The sequence below is a fragment of the Malus domestica genome, chromosome 08 (assembly GCF_042453785.1).
Source record: "Malus domestica chromosome 08, GDT2T_hap1".
Lineage (NCBI taxonomy): Eukaryota > Viridiplantae > Streptophyta > Magnoliopsida > Rosales > Rosaceae > Malus > Malus domestica.
Genome location: NC_091668.1, coordinates 18213536 through 18230042, shown reverse-complemented (window position 1 = coordinate 18230042; position 16507 = coordinate 18213536). Strand labels below are relative to the sequence as shown.

The 16507-nt window shown below is 36.9% G+C and overlaps 2 protein-coding genes across 3 annotated transcripts; one reads left to right on the top strand and one right to left on the bottom strand.

The window, feature by feature from the left end:
* The first annotated feature begins 1706 nt into the window (after window positions 1–1706).
* Window positions 1707–9388, top strand: LOC103424685 (SWI/SNF complex subunit SWI3C-like). 2 transcript variants are annotated; one of them, XM_008362780.4, is made up of 9 exons: window positions 1707–1921; window positions 2070–2585; window positions 3370–3908; window positions 5396–5759; window positions 5853–5926; window positions 6770–6897; window positions 7211–7284; window positions 7398–7582; window positions 8498–9388. In XM_008362780.4, exons 1-9 carry the CDS (start codon window positions 1903–1905, stop codon window positions 8957–8959), a joined length of 2361 nt encoding a protein of 786 aa, XP_008361002.3. In that variant the 5' UTR covers window positions 1707–1902; the 3' UTR covers window positions 8960–9388. The 2 variants fall into 2 exon arrangements, with proteins under 2 accessions (XP_008361002.3, XP_008361003.3); XM_008362781.4 differs by having other exon boundaries at window positions 1713–1921; window positions 5396–5747.
* A 300-nt stretch (window positions 9389–9688) lies between these two features.
* LOC103424684 (metal transporter Nramp7.2-like) lies at window positions 9689–15123 on the bottom strand. The gene is made up of 13 exons (XM_008362779.4): window positions 14971–15123; window positions 14778–14856; window positions 14455–14495; window positions 14191–14269; window positions 13759–13863; window positions 13432–13541; window positions 12900–13081; window positions 12648–12717; window positions 11511–11684; window positions 10997–11101; window positions 10740–10871; window positions 10499–10594; window positions 9689–10146 (listed from the first exon to the last, which is right to left on the bottom strand). The coding sequence occupies exons 1-13, from the start codon at window positions 15121–15123 to the stop codon at window positions 9820–9822; spliced, it is 1653 nt and encodes a 550-aa protein (XP_008361001.1). The 3' UTR covers window positions 9689–9819.
* Between the last annotated feature and the right edge of the window lie 1384 nt (window positions 15124–16507).

Genomic DNA, 16507 nt, shown 5'->3' with positions numbered 1-16507 from the left:
CGCTACCTAGGATCTATCTTGCAAGAGAACGGAGAATTAGATGGAGATCTCAACCATAGAATACGAGCTGGATGGATGAAGTGTAAGAGTGCATCCGGCGTGTTGTGTGACCGTCGTAGGCCACTGAAGCTCAAGGGAAAATTTTATAGGACGGCAATAAGGCCAGCGATGTTGTATGGCACAGAATGTTGGGCGGTGAAGCATCAACACGTACACAAAATGGGTGTAGCGGAGATGAGGATGCTTCGTGGGATGTGTGGGCATACGAGAAAGGATAAGATTGGGAATGAGGATATCCGAGGTAAAGTAGGAGTAGCCGAAATTGTAGGAAAGATGAGAGAAAATCGGCTCCGATGATTTGGACATGTGCAAAGAAGGCCGACTGACGCTCCGGTTCGAAGATGTGACTACGGGACAGAGGTTCAGGGCCAAAGGGGTAGAGGAAGACCTAGGAAAACTTTGGAAGAGACTCTAAGAAAAGACTTAGAGTACTTGGATCTAACGGAGGACATGACACAAAACCGAGCGCAATGGCGTTCTAAGATTCATATAGCCGACCCCACTTAGTGGGAAAAGGCTTTGTTGTTGTTGTTGTTGTAATTATAACATTAATCTTGATAATTTTCTTTTATGTTTAAGATATTCTAAAGAGGAAATGTAATATTTAAAATTCTTTTGATGGTTTTATTTTTCACTATTGAAAATATTAAATAAAATAAAATAATAAGAATTAAAGTTTATTAAAAATAAAAATATTGCAATGATTAAAATTCTGAAAAAGGATTGTACATTGTAGTATGTTTGATATTGGGAGAAAAGTGCATTTGATTTTTTCTATTAATTAGTATATAAAATAAGTAATTTAGAGTAATTATATTAGTTTTCATTCAAATTTGTATATTAGTAAACAACTTATATGAAATCATTACCATTTATTCTCAGATTCTAGAACACTTTAGTAAACAACTTCAATAAAAATCTGATTTTGATTCCACCTCATATCAATTCATCCTCAATTCCTTCTGATTACAGATTAGTAAACGAGCTATATGTGTATGTGCTACACACATTGAAAGTACATAAAGGAACATAAGTGACATGTAATGACAAGTTCGTTTAGCCAAAGAGCACGATGATTGAAACAAATACTTTCTAGTTTACATAAAGATTGATTCTGCAAAAAATCAATTAAATAAAACATTGTTTAACTATTCAATTAAAGTTTTCAAATTTTATATGTTTAACTTAATAACATGGTTTGTTTATCTATTAAAAAGTTTAAGATGACTAAATGGTTTAAGATCTAGATTGATTTTGGGGAGATTTGATCTTTAAAGGATGACTTAGAAAATTGACCGTCCAAATTGCCATGTAGCATTATAAGATGAAAAAGAGAGCTGGAAATGTACAATGAGAAGATTCAAATGAGAAAAGTCGCTAGCATTCTATAATACTGATTAAGTGCATATAAAATGTACATTGTTAATATCGAAAAAAAAGATGTTACACGCGTGAGGGACTTAATTTGACTGTTAAATGCGTGTATAATGCACTTCATAGTACAGAAAAGAAAAATAAGTTATGAACAGATGATTGTGCAGGTGCGACGCGTGACACGCCTAAGGAAATAAATGACAAAAAAGAAAAGAAATTAAACCAAAAAAAAAAAAAACAAAAGAATAAAAGAGAGAAGGAAAAAGAAATCCTGAAAACAAGAATTTGCTCAGGAAAGCAAAGTAAAAAACACAAAGCTGAGAAGGAACAGAGAAGGCAAAGCACTACATACTCTCTCTCTCTCTCTCTCTCTCTCTCTCTCTCTCTCTCTCTTGTGTCGTCTCTCTGCCTTTGATTTCTAATTCTGCGCCAATCAAAGTCCCCACAAATTCACTCTCTCTCCTAAAAATGCCTGCTTCTCCTTCAGGTAAAACTCAAACCTAAGCCCTCTCTCTCTACATCTCTTTCTCTCTCTAGAAATTCAGACCCTCACATTTCAATTAATCACACGCACAGCGATCGGCGCTCCATAATTTCTGTTTGTTTTCACTCTCTTATTGTTTTGAATTTTCCAGACTCCCGCGGCAAATGGAGGAAGCGGAAGCGCGACGCCCAAATTCGCCGGAACAAGCGCGAGGACGACGAAGATGACGACGCCGACGACAACGAGCTCGACCCGAACGACGACTCGGAGGACCCCCAACATAACCCCCAATCCACTCCCGCACCCGATCCCGCCCCTCACGAGACCGAGGTCCTCGACGGTGGGGTCCGCGTAAGCGACTTCCCTCCCGTCGTTTTGCGCACCGTCAACCGGCCCCATTCCTCCGTTCTTGCCCTCGTCGCGCTCGAGCGAGCCAATCATTGCGGCGGGGATGCCAAGGGGCCCGCCAGTCCGATTGTATTGGAGAATGTGTCGTACGGTCAGCTCCAGGCGCTGTCCGCCGTGCCTGCCGATAGTCCGGCGTTGGATCCGGACCGTGCAGATGGCTCCGGAGCGGCTTACGTGGTCACACCTCCGTCGACTATGGAGGGCCGTGGCGTTGTGAAGCGGTATGGGAACAGAGTTCATGTGGTTCCAATGCACGCAGGTATGTATGTGTTATTCAACTCTCTCTCTCTCTCTCTCTATCTCAGTTACTTGTGAGCTAAAGAAAGTGGCAAACAGTTGCTAAAGCAGTAGAATTTCTGGGTATTTTATGGTTGCCTTATAGTTGAAGCTCCATATGTTACAGATTTTGGGTATTTGATGGGTTGCATTAATTGTTGTCTCCTCGAATTTCACTGCAAAATTGCTTCTGGGTTTGTGCAATTTATTTTGTTTATCTGTTGGATCATAGTCTGAAGTAATGACTAATGGGGATTCAAGTTTCATCAGACTTTTGTTAGCTGCAGAATTTCATATTTGTTTTGTTGTGCAAGAAAGTGGCTGGGAAGTGTCGATGTTTAATAACTCTTTTCGAGATTGGTTTTTCTGGAAAATCTTTGTTGTACTTTTATGCTAGTGTCTTATGGAACTTTCATGGTAGGCCTAATTGAACTGACCTTACTCAACACTTGTCACTTGTTTGATTTGCTAACCTGGACTGGCGTTATGACAGTTATATGATTGGAAAAGGACATAACGAGATGCTTTTTTCTGATATTCTCCCAAACAAAAGATATACTTTTGGGTTCTGACGAAGCTAACCTTTAGAAGGATTTGGATTCTTTTATATCAAGCAAGTATCGTAGATGGTTATAATATTATCTGCACCTTAAAGCCTTGAGATTTCTTTTGTTGCAAACTGCTGTACACGTTTATAATGCATTTTTTGCATATATAGATGCATATTGAATATGGATTTCTGCTTGTTGGGATTCTCCTGTTTGCAGATTGGTTTTCACCTGCCACAGTGCATCGACTGGAGAGACAGGTGGTGCCGCATTTTTTCTCAGGAAAATCATCAGATCATACTCCTGAGCTATACATGCATTGTAGGAATGAAATTGTTGCCAAATACATGGAAAATCCAGAGAAAAGGCTTGCATTTTCTGATTTCCAACAATTATTAGGTCGTCTAAGTACTGAAGATTTGACTCGAATAATTCGTTTTCTTGATCACTGGGGAATTATTAATTACTGTGCTGAAGCACCCAGTCATGAGCCGTGCAATGGCAGTTCTTACTTAAGGGAGGAGGTAAATGGTGAGATTCAAGTGCCATCAGCTGCTCTGAAGTCCATTGATAGTTTAATCAAATTTGACAAGCCCAGATGTAGGCTTAAGGCAGCTGAAGTTTATTCGTCATTGCCATGTCATGGTGATGATGATGTCTCTGATTTGGACAACACAATTCGGAAGCGTCTATCTGAAAATCATTGCAATTACTGTTCTTCTTCTCTTCCCAGTGTATACTATCAGTCACAGAAAGAGGTACGTATCTTTCATCCCATTCATGTTATGTTGTTTTTTCTTCAAAGGATGAATGAAAATGCAGTAAGTAGTTACTATGACAACATGTGACACAATTTAACACACAGTTGATTGTACGGAAATGAAGTTTGTGTGTCAAATGGCAGAAGGTTGGTTTAGATAGCTTCCTAACCCCACTTTTGCACAAGAACAATACTCTGCAGTACTTGTTGGCATGTTACTTTCATGTTGATGTGACTCCCAGGCCAACTGCAAGATACCACAATAAGTTTTCAATGAAAATTTAACTAGTTATACAAACTGACTCAATTTATTGGCATCCTCAAGTGAAATTGAACTTTCATGATTTGATATTGAGCTTATACTGGTTCTTGTGATAACTTTTGGCTCAAATGTCACATTTAGTAGTTGCTGCCACATTTTCCTTTTCCATATTAGATGCATTACTATTAACAGCATGTCCTCAACACCTGTGTATTGTGGCCTGTTATGTTATTTTATGTAAACACCAGCACATTAGCTCATGGCTCTATCAATGGCAATGCTGGTTCAAGCCTTTGTTCAAGTTTGGACACAATTACACCCTTAAAGCTTTAAAACCATCTGATATGTAGTTAATGCCTTCAAGTTAGCGAGAGGGGGCCAAGTTTGGACCCGAGTACAGCTCTAAAGCTTTAAAACCATCTGATAGGTAGTTCATAACTGATTATAGATAGACAGGTAAGTTGACTTTAATCTCATGGTAATTCAAACTTAATAAGATTTGGACTTTTATTAAGAAACTTTGTTACCCCAAGATTTCCCCTGATAAATTAACATTTTCATCTTTTATATTTTTTCCCTACTCAGTAGAAAGATATTATTAAACAGAAAAACCTAAAATGGGATTTATTTAGCTCAAAAGTTGCTTCTATTTGAATGACGTTGAAGTTTGCCTTTATATGTTTAAAGATAATATGTCACCTTGATGAGATTGAGTGGAGACCAAGGTTCTAAAAGGGGCTAGTTGGGGCGGTTGGCCCTAGCACCTAGGTGGGGGCCTAGGCGTTTTATTATTAAATTTATTTAAATAACAAATAAATTATAAAGTACTAGAACATATTGAAAACATGGGGAACAAGCATATAATGACCGTTCATCCAAGTATCCAACAAGTCTCTTACAATTTATTGAAAAACTAAAATGCAAAATGAAAGTTATCTATTTTCTGTCTAAGTGAGAATCACAACCTAGGGGGGGGGGTGCCTAGGTGGGCTAGGCAGATGCCTACGTAGGTCTAGGTGCCCCTTCTTATTTTTTAAACACCTAGAGATTAATAGTGGCAGTGTCCAGCCGCCAAGTGCCTGGGCCGCCCAAGGTGGGGCAACACTGGTTGAGACAAAGGATCCTTGTAGCTGAACCAAATTAATTATATTAATTCTTAGGATAAGTATAGTTTGGTTGAATTCTTATTCTCTACTGTAGTTAATTGGTGTCTTGTGCTTCAGGTTGATGTATTGCTGTGCTCTAATTGCTTCCATGAGGGAAGATATGTTGTTGGTCATTCAAGCATAGATTTTGTACGGATTGATTCAACAAAAGATTATGGTGATTTGGATGGGGAAAGTTGGACCGATCAAGAAACCCTATTGCTGCTCGAGGCAATGGAAATACACAATGAGAACTGGAACGAAATTGCTGAGTATGTCGGTTCAAAATCAAAAGCACAATGCATCCTTCATTTTCTTCGTTTGCCTGTGGAGGATGGCCTGCTTGAAAATATTGAAGTTCCGGGCATGTCCCTGTCCTCCAATTTGTCAGATAAAGATGGTCGTGGAGGATTTCATTCAAGTTCAAATGGTGATGCAGCAGGTTTTTTTATTTACTTATGGTTCTCATCCTCAAGTAATCCTAATGTATTTTCTAAATTACATGCCAACTTATCTTTTCACAATTTGTCTTTAGGATCCTGCCTACAAGATGCTGATTCTGACAGTAGGTTCCCTTTTGCGAATTCTGGGAATCCAGTCATGGCCCTGGTAGGTGACTAATCTGATGGTGATCCTTTATTTTCTTATAGTTCCCTTGAAACATATGGGCACGTATTCTTGAAAGGTAGTGTCCCAGTTATATAAAAGAAGCATGATTACTTGTTCTTTATTTGTGTATCTTGGACACACCCCTAATATCAAAGAGAATGGAAGCATGTTTATTTATTTATTTTTTCATGATGCGACTTTTTCATCTGTTTGGAAAATGGAAATGCTTTAAACAGATGCGGCTAGCCTATGCAGTCTGGACTCAGGATAAGTATTTTGATAGAGTGGCAATTATTGTAATAAACTGAGTATATTTGATTCTAAGTTACCAACTCAGATAATGAATGCATACATGCTTATGGGAGCTTGTAAAGATTTTCTTTGGTTCAATTTTTCGTTCTTATTGCATGGTTGGGACTAGGGCCATGCATTGTAAACATTCATTCTGAGGTTGCAAAGCATTCACTTAATAATAACTCTACATTCTTGAGAGAGTGGCATTGAGGTGAGCCTACAACTAGTGCAAGAACAAATGACAAAAGAAAAAGAATGCTAGATAAAAACTGATAATAGAGGGTTGAGTGATTAGATTTCAAGATTACACGCTCTCTTAACATAGCGTTATCAGAATTCTTGTGTAATTTGATTAATCGTTTAAAGGCATGCTGAAAAAGGTCTAGAGGGGCGCTAGCTAGATTCATGAATGCAGAATTTATCAATAGGGATAAAGGTTCTCCCAGATTTCACTTGTGTTCTCCATTATAATGCAAATTTAATGCGAGAGAAAGGTATTCTGGACTTCACTTGTGTTCTTACATAGCTAACATGTGTATTATTTTGCAGGTTTCGTTTCTGGCCTCCTCTGTTGGGCCAAGAGTCGCTGCATCTTGTTCCCATGCAGCCTTGACGGTATTTTCTGAGGATAATGGTGTATCTGCCTCTACAAGTATAATGGAAGGATCAGGCCAGAGGTGTTTTTCCTTTGTTGTAATGTTTACAGCAGACTCATTTTATATTTTTAATACTAAAATAGTTCCCTGGGGAGCTCATAGGACTTTTAGTGGTTAAATATCCGCAGTTACCACCCCTCCCCCCCTTCTCTATTTTTAACCCTCCAGTTGCCTGGTTAATTTTTTTTAGTAAAAGATGAGGGGTCTCTTGTACTGCTAATCTAGTGAACGCATTGGAAACTCCAAAAAGTTTTTTATTGTAATTGGTGTATTTTCTTTATTGATATTGTGAATCTTTTCCTGTTTGCATAAAATCTCTTTTTGACCAATGAAGGATGAACCCTGAGAGTATACATGGTAGAGAAGGTGGTACTTATAGAAATTCTGCAAATTCAATTCCGCAAAAGGGTAGGCCAGTTCTTTATGTTCTTTTTTGATACTCTCTCTCCCTCTCTCTCTCTCTCTCTCTCTCTCTCTCTCTCTCTCTCAACTAATCCAGTTATTCATGGATTCATCTACAGAAAAGAACTCAGCAGGCCATGGTTCTTGGGGTCAAAATGAGGCAGGGGTGGTTCCAATACGTACAGAAAAAGTAAAAGCTGCTGCCAAGGCCGGGCTTGCTGCAGCTGCAATAAAGGCAAAATTGTTTGCTGATCACGAAGAACGGGAAATTCAGAGGCTATCTGCTAATATCATAAATCATCAGGTATAAATATTGGTACATGTAACTGTTTCTTTCCTTATTTGTATTTTTTTTTTCTTTCCTTTTTCTTGTATTAGTTGAAAAAGAAAAGAAAAAAGACTTGTGCCATTTTTCCTAGTATTAGTTGCTGTCTGATAGTTGGTTAATGGGTAAAGATGAGACTTTTCTTATCAGACGAAAAAAGAAAGCAGTAAAAGAAGATAAGTGAAGATGGAGTTGAACCTCTTAGGAACAAAAACTAAGAGGTCCTTTTCTAAATCTGACTTTAGCTGCGTACTTAAGAAACCATATTTTGATGTGTTAATTGGAAGATTTAAAGAACTATTGTCTCACGTATTAATCCAATCATAACACAAATCATATATAGCTGTCCTTTGTGATTGTCATTCAGTATTTAGGATCTTGGATATTTTATTTCAATTTGTCTGGTGTCTGTTGATAGCCTTACCTGGGTATTGGACTAAAAGGTATCCTGGGTGTACAAACCCGAGATGGATCATCTCTATTGAAAATGGGCCAAACGAGTACCCACTTATATCCACAGAAATTCATTGTGTTTTTGCTCTGAGAAACTTGTTTTATTTTGACAGGAGCTGCTTTATTTGCTGAACTTTCAACTTTTATTAACATTATTATATGATTAGAAAAGTTTATCAACTTCATGTTCTGTCCTCTATCTCACACAATCACAGGGATAATGTCATATCCTTGGTCACTGGATATTATCCGAATGTCAAAAGCCTATCTGGGCATAACATTGCCATACATTGCCATAACATAACACCTGACATTTTTACCTGTGTCTGGTTCCTTGAGTTACCTATATCTTACTAAGCAGGGTTTAATTAATATCGTATGACGTCATACTCAAACTGAATAAGATTAGTATTCTTATCTTTAGTGTGCAATTTATGACAGTTGAAGAGATTGGAGCTGAAGTTAAAGCAGTTTGCAGAAGTGGAAACCTTCCTAATGAAAGAATGCGAACAAGTGGAGAAGACAAGGCAGAGGATGGTTAGTGAACGTGCCCGCATTATGTCAACTCAGTTTGGACCTGCTGGTGCTTCGCCCATGAGTTTAGCAGGTGTTGGTTCTTCCATGTCCAATAATAATGTTGGTAACAATAGGCAACAGATTATGTCACCTTCAGCTTCACAACCGAGCATATCAGGATACAGCAACAACCAACCAGTCAATCCCCACATGCCATTCGTGCCACGTCAATCAATGCAAGGGTTGGGGCCGAGGATGCCTTTGACATCCATACAGCCGTCCTCATCAGCTCAAAATGCCATGTTTAATGCCACAGGGGCTGCCCAGCCGACGCTAAATCATCCAATGTTGAGGCCTGTACCAGGTACTAGCTCCGGTCTAGGTTGAAAGAAACCGAAAGGAAGAGGTAATGGATAACATAGATGCATTCACAATCAATCTGACTCATTTTTATTTTAGTTTACATAGAAGATACTTTGGGCAGATTGTAGGGGCCTGTATGTGCATTATCATGATTATTGAAATTGATTTAGCCAAAAATGAATTGTGTTGTGAAATGATGTTTGGTGCCGAAACCCTTTTTTCCCGTTCGGAAAAATTTTCCTTGCCCATTTCTTCTTTCTTCCTCTTGTTTAGAAAATAGTAATGCACCTTCAAAAACTCCAGTCGTAGCATGCCGGTGAATTGTTTCTGAGAGGAGGAAGATTTCAAATGTCTGTAGTAGTACATGGTTGAGTTATTTGTAAGTCTGTAAATTATACTCCTGATATAATGATCAACAAAATAATAATAATTATAACATCCGTTTAATAATCATTTTGGTTTTAGTTTTTATTTTATGCTAGGAATAAATTTCGATAGAGTTCTCATTAGAATATCCAACACGGAGTATGTTGGTTGTACTCTAAAAATATCGAAGGAATATCATAATAGAGTGTCAGTGATATTACAGAGAATGTACTAGGTATTGTAGATTGATACTTGATACTAGAACTTCAAATGCTCGATATATTCCACATAGTCCTCTCGGGGACATCCGATAAAATTGGAATGATAGAGATAAAATGCATGCATGTTACATTGATGAAAAATCAACTAATTAAACAAAAAGAGCCTACTGCTTGCTGAAGAAGAGCCTCTATCTTCCAGTTCTAAACCGAAAGTGGCAACTCTGGTCGATTTCCTCCAACAGGTCTTAAGTTCGACTAACACGGCCATATAAATATATACACGTACGTGTATATCCTCTATTGTGGTAGAGGTATGCCAGCTAAGTCCTGTCTGAAAGGTACTGGGAGGTCACTAGAATTGAGAAGCCCATTTTCCATTTGGTTTTGGGCTGCGGGGTCGTTGTTTGTGGGTTCAATAAAAGTAACCACTGTGTCTTTTCTTAGGGTTAGGTAAACGACTGCAAGGATGTAAATGGCCATGAGAGGGAACACCAAGATCCCAATGAACACAGTTGCAACTTTGGGTAAACTGCTGTGGATTATCCACCCCACAAATCCTGTGCTGAGGTAGTAGATGTTGATGCCTATGATTCCCATACCTAGAATCCATGATATCACAATGATCTGCATTCAAAATTCACAACATTGTTACTTTCAATCAGTACTAGCTACTAGTAGGTTTGTTTGATATACATTGTTGATATATTATCTATGAGTTTTCTAGGTTTAGTGGCTAAATAGGGCCCATTCTGTTTGGAAGTGAGTATGAAAGGGCCAGAGTCACCTATGAGGAGCCTCTTACTTCCAAATGGACCCATAAATATAATATCGGACCTCTTGTGTCCAAGTCTTCAAGCCTCATCTCTCACTTGTCGCTCTGATGATGTTCTTAACAACTTAAACTTTTTGTGTCCGGTTGATTGTCACTTAATTAGTAGCTAGTTAAGCTCAAAGGACTTGATAATTAACTACTCACATAGATTGAATTCTTGTGAGGTCCCATCTTGGTGGCACTACTGCTGAATTTGAGGAGTGGAATTAGAGCAAATGGGAGCTCAAAAGATAGAATCATCTGCAAAATGCATTAAAAAATTTGCTCTTAAGTTAATTATTTATGGGTATTATTTATGGATGTAAATCATATTCTATATATATATATATATAATAATAATAATATTTTGACAAGAAAATTGAATAAATTTTAGTTAATTACGAACCGATGCAATGATAATGAGTCTGCCTGCTCCAGAAGACCCTCCTATAATGGAAACGATGAGACTTGGTGTAATGGCAATGCACCTGGTCAGTAGGTTTCTAGCCCATTTTTTCATCTTAATGTCCAAAAAACCCTGCAAATCACCATCAATTTTAGTTATTCTACGTTATTTTAAACTGCGGAAATAGAAATTTGAACTTGAATGCACAAAGAAGAGTGGACTCCTCTACGAAGGAAAAAGTTAAATTTCAAATTAACCTGCATGACAAATTGTCCTGCGTAAGTGCCTGTAATTGTGGAGCTTTGGCCTGAGGCTAATAGTGCAATGGCATAAAAGATTTTGCTTGATCGTCCCAACACATTCTGCACATATTAGTTATCTCGTGTTATATTGGGAAATAGTATTTTATTGTATGTTATGTTGATAAACTGTCAATTTGGTCTATAAATAAGATGAGTTTGTACATTGACAGATTTTATAAGAAAAGAGAACGTTACTAGGTAGGCGTATATGATTCTCTCCTTAGCACAAATTCGGATTGTAGGACCATGCATGTACTGTATATAATTTTTGTATTTGGAGCAAAAAATGGAAATGACGACGAAATATATAAGACCTCGTATATTTGAATACGTGATCCCTACGATAGTCTTACCCCCCTATTTGTCTGTTTTTGCAACGGTAGTCGAGTATCTTCTATGAAGCTGGTCATATATATGAAAACGCATGCGTGTCTTTTAGATTAGAGGGGCGAGGGGTGTTAATTCGTACCTGGAGAAGGAAGGAAGCAGAGTTGAGAGTAAGATCACTGCATGTTTTGTCCTCCGTACCAGAGAGGTTGTTCTGATGGCAGACAGTGCCGGATACGGAAATAATAGCAACATTGATTAAAAATGCTACAAATAATGCAAATCCACTCTCTATCAAGAAATATCGACATGCATCCTGCAAAAATTCAATTAATTAATGTTAAATATAAAGTACACGATGCATTAATTAAGAAAATTGTACAGTAATGGCGGCTATAATACAGTCCCGTTCTCCAATACCTAGGCTTAATAAAAATTGTTGTAATCCACCCTTCGATCTTTAATTCAACAGTGAAGCAAAAATTATAATAACAAAAGTTAAATAATCACCAACTATTGGACTAAAATTGTACGATGTGTAACCACTATTTTCTAGGACCCTGAGGTTTAGGAGAACGGGTCTATTAGGGTGTGTGCGTGTGTGTGTATATATATAATTAGTATATATTCTAATAATTAAAAGGCCAATACTCATAAAAACCCAAGTACAACTGGATTCACGAAAGATGACATCCTGTAATAATGTGGTTCAAATTCGTCTTTGAACAAACAGTGTAGCATTAAGTTGATAATTAGTTCTATAATTTATTCAAGTTTTATGTGACAGCCCGCCCCGAAGTAAAAAATATTGTTTTTGCGATGACGTGAAATGTCTATTTTACCCTTGAGCGTTGTGTGGTTTAAGTCCTAATTGTTTGGACCCAATTAGAACTAAGTTTTTCCTTGTTTTTGGTTGGTTGCAACTTGGACCACACGTTCACACACACACATCAACCCGTTGACCCTTTCTCTCTCCTTCCCTCTCGAGTTTTCTTCCATTTCCGCACAATTGTACAAACAATCTCTCAAATCTACTTTTTCATGCACGGATCGAGTTTGTAAACACCATCATCACCTTCCTTGTAACCATACGAACTCAACTATACCCTTGGTTGGACATGACGGCCAGCATGCCTCAATTTAGGTCAGGGTGTGTCAATTATCAGTTCGAGATTTTCAACCAATTACTTGGATCTTCATGCCATTTAAAGTTATGTATAAATTATTTACTGTAATCTAATTGAATAGAAAAGCTGATTAATTAATGTATGGAACTTACATTGATGCCACGGACAGATTTCGGAATTTTCCTAGAAAGCACAAGAGCTGAGTGGAGAAAAAGGTTGTGCCTGTCAAAATATGTAGTTAAATGTAAGTGTAATATAACGTGCGATCGGGCGTAGCAAGCAACATAATATAAGAACATGTACAAAAAATAAGATGACATAAGACTAGCAGTTTTTAATTTAATTTTTGTCATTGAATGAATCACAATTTGACCACATAAGTATTTGTCGCAACATGTACTTACGGCATAACAAGGGCTCCCAAGAGGGCAATGGCATCGCCAGTGGCTCGTTGGCCGCTGAGCTTAGGGATGAACATTCCTTGGAGCACACCCGATGCCGGAGGCTTGACATAACTCATTTCCCCAAAGAAACAGGCAGCCATCACAAACACCAGCACTGCTATCAGTATTTCCAGCTTCCTCACCTGCACATACACATAATGCAACCACAAACATACAATCAATATTGATCCAAGCCTCAATATCGACCTTCGTTCTAAGACCAAAATCGAGAATTCTCCAATCAAAATATTTTCTATCCGTAAAATAAATTCAATACACTTGAATAAAACAAATTACATTATATATTAATCAATATAAAAAAATAGTATTTGATTTTTGATCAATGATGGGGTTTCACCCTAAAAGTATTTTGATTAGTATACTGAGATGGTGATTTAATATAATAATTAAAAAAGATAATATACAAAAGATTAAACTAATTAATCTCTTAAGAGTTGGATTTGCAGTTAACATGACCAATTAAATTAATTACCCCATATCTCTGCAGGCCAAGAAGGAGGAGAGTACTGAAACCAGTTAAGAGTACTCCAGTCCAAACCGGAATATTGAACAGTAAATTAAGAGCAAAGGCCGTGCCAATCACTGCATTCCAAATTAAGAATCGTCGTTATAATTTATTCATACAGGCTTAGTCTACGATACTCTTTAAAAGAATCGTCACTTATACAATACACACACACACACACACACATACATACGTTACCCTTTAAAAGAATCGTCACTTATGCTATATATGTATCTAGATACACACACATGTTAATGCATAAACATGAATTAAGTTTGAAATGAATATATTTGCCTTCGGGTATGTCAGCCGCTATGACGGCCACTTCTGCTAGCAACCACAAACAATATTTGACAAATGGTGGGTATTCCGCCTTGCATAATTCTGACAAATGTTTCCCTGAAATTTATTAAAAATAAAAATTATTTTTTAAATTGAAATAAAACAGCCATAGATAGATCTTAATTTTTCTTTTGCCCAGAATAATATAATCTTGTGTTTGCTTTCTCTCCTCGATCGATCTCTTAGCATCTATCGTATCAGCTGTTTATCTTATCTCTATCCTCCAATCCATTTTAGCTAACAACAACAATAAGAAACAAAACTTGTTCTTAATTTCTATTTATTTATTATAGAATTTCCCCTAATTATTTTTTTCTATAAAATATATTATATTCTAAATATGCTATTTTTTAAGATTAAAATAATGTTTGTCCATTTACATACCAGTTGTCACGCCAAGGTTTGCTGAGAGCGATTGGATTATGAGAGCGAAGACCAACCCAATAAGAATCACCCATAGCAGCTGAAAATACATACACAGCAGTATATTATCTTTATAATTAAGACCACTGCTTTGACCATTTGTTTTGCATGCCAAATAAATATAAAGAATCTGATCGATCTTCACTATTTTTTTTATCTGTTCTTAATGCTTGTTTTTAATAATTGTCTTATTTTTTCATTTTTATCTGAATTTTATTTTATTACCTCGTATCTGTGATTTGCTCCAGCTTGCAGATCAGTTTCCACTGTAAGATCATCATAAACAACATGAACTTTTGTCAACAAATGAAGAACAAAAACATAAAGTCTCATACATATATGTATGTATGTACGTAAGTACACATGAAAATATTGTTATGACAGGTTGATTGAACTATATATGTGTTAATGTGCCTTTACTGGATTTATATTGTCAAACTGTGAATTTGAATTGCACATTCAGATAAAAAACAACTTAGTCAGCGGTTAAAATTCAGAACCTGCGAAAACCTTTCATGTATATAACATAGGGAGAAAGAGTGACTCACAATTGCCAGGATCAAGGTATGCCAAAGAGACAAGGAATCCAGGGCCAACATGTGCTAGAAACTTTCTCCATCCAGGCTTCTAATGATGATCATCGGAAGTAGTCAACAAAAACAGAAGATGCAAACTTAACATTTTATTTTGTTATAAAAAAAAAAAGCTTCATAAAAATGAGAGAGAGAGAGAGAGAGAGACCTGAGGCTCATCCTTGGGGTCAATGGTATGCTGAAGGTCAAGATCAAAGTGTTTACTGGGTAGTGTGGCTTCCGAATAGATGGCTGCAGTTATGCGAGTGGAAGCACCATCTGTACCCGCTCTCTGTTGCTGTTCTTGGTTTTGGTTTTCCATCTCTCTCTCTCTCTCTCTCTCTCTGTCTGCAGCAGCTAGTTAAACTGAGTAGTGATAGTAATACTGCCTGAATGTGAGGAGATACATATATGCAGAGGTGGCTATATATATTGCATGAAATAGTAATAGTAATAATAAAAATGACACAATTTCTCATTCAAAGGGCAAAATTGAAAACTCATTGTTTAGGCCATTGGATGATTCAAATTCCGATTTTGGTATCACAGTAATGTACCATTTGATGTGACAAGTGATGTGTACATGATACGTAAATTATTGAAATCATCTTATTGACTAATGGCTATATGAATCATTTGTCATATAATGTGGTACACTAAAGGGTATAAATATGTAGTCTCTCCCTAACTAACATTACTCATAACTATATGGACTTTTTCTTTCCAGTTTAGTTTGAAAAGCCTTGACTTTCACTTTAGGAACAATATAAATGAAAAACATTTAGCCATAACAAAACAAAAAGATGAAAAAATTGATGTAAAAGTTTCTTTTCTTTGGTTTACAAAAATTATTCTTCAAATCGTTTGACACGAAAAAAAAAAACATTTTAACATATTATCCTCAAAGTTGTACTCATAGATATGAAAAGCCAAAAAAAGCCTCAAAATATCAAAGCTTTGGCATCCCTGTATATATACGTATCTTTTAACAGTTTAAAGAATTGATAAAAAGAGTTGTATAGATGACTATTTCTTAGATTCTCTTCACCAACATCATCCAAGCATCTCCTATTACTTGAAAACAATTAATTAGTAATGAAGAGACAAGAACAAGCATGCTCGATCAATAAAGGATGAAGATTTGTTGTTTTTTAAACGGACTGCAGTCCAAATAATCTGTTGTTTTTAATTCAGATGAGTATATCTTATAGCAACTAATAGGGAAAATGAATTTCATTAAACTGCAAAACTCTAACGCGGTACAAACTAGGGCTTGCATGCACAATTGTCTAATAAAACTTTGCATGGGTGGTAAAAAACGAAGGAAGGAAAAAGAGCGACACATGTCGCTTATTTAATCGACACTTACATAATCGTCCAAAGTACAGTCCATTTGCCAGGACGGGCCATTACCCTCCCACAAAGAGAAATCACTAAGCCGAAGATAATTTTTGCAATTTAATTTAGCCACCCGATATATGTATTAGTCAAATGTATTATACAATGTACTATTATCACTACCAGAAATTACCATTTGCTCGACAAAATTTTGTCCACCGAATAGTATTTCGTGGGGCAAATAACCTTTACCCAACATAATACAAATGTTTGTTGGGCAAAAAGGGCGAATGTTTTGGTTTCTGCAAAGGTTTTTGCCCGATGGACAGAGTTCAACGGGCAAAGCTTCAGTCGTTTGGTAAAGTTTT

Coding starts and splice junctions, on each gene's coding strand:
- LOC103424684 (XM_008362779.4), bottom strand. CDS start 15,123: ATGGAAAACCAAAACCAAGAACAGCAACAGAGAGCGGGTACAGATGGT. Junction 10,872..10,996: donor CAGGACAATTTGTCATGCAG/GTTAATTTGAAA, acceptor GGTGATTTGCAG/GGTTTTTTGGACATTAAGAT. Junction 10,595..10,739: donor GACTCATTATCATTGCATCG/GTTCGTAATTAA, acceptor TGCATTTTGCAG/ATGATTCTATCTTTTGAGCT.
- LOC103424685 (XM_008362780.4), top strand. Junction 3,909..5,395: donor ACTATCAGTCACAGAAAGAG/GTACGTATCTTT, acceptor CTTGTGCTTCAG/GTTGATGTATTGCTGTGCTC. Junction 7,285..7,397: donor AAATTCAATTCCGCAAAAGG/GTAGGCCAGTTC, acceptor ATTCATCTACAG/AAAAGAACTCAGCAGGCCAT.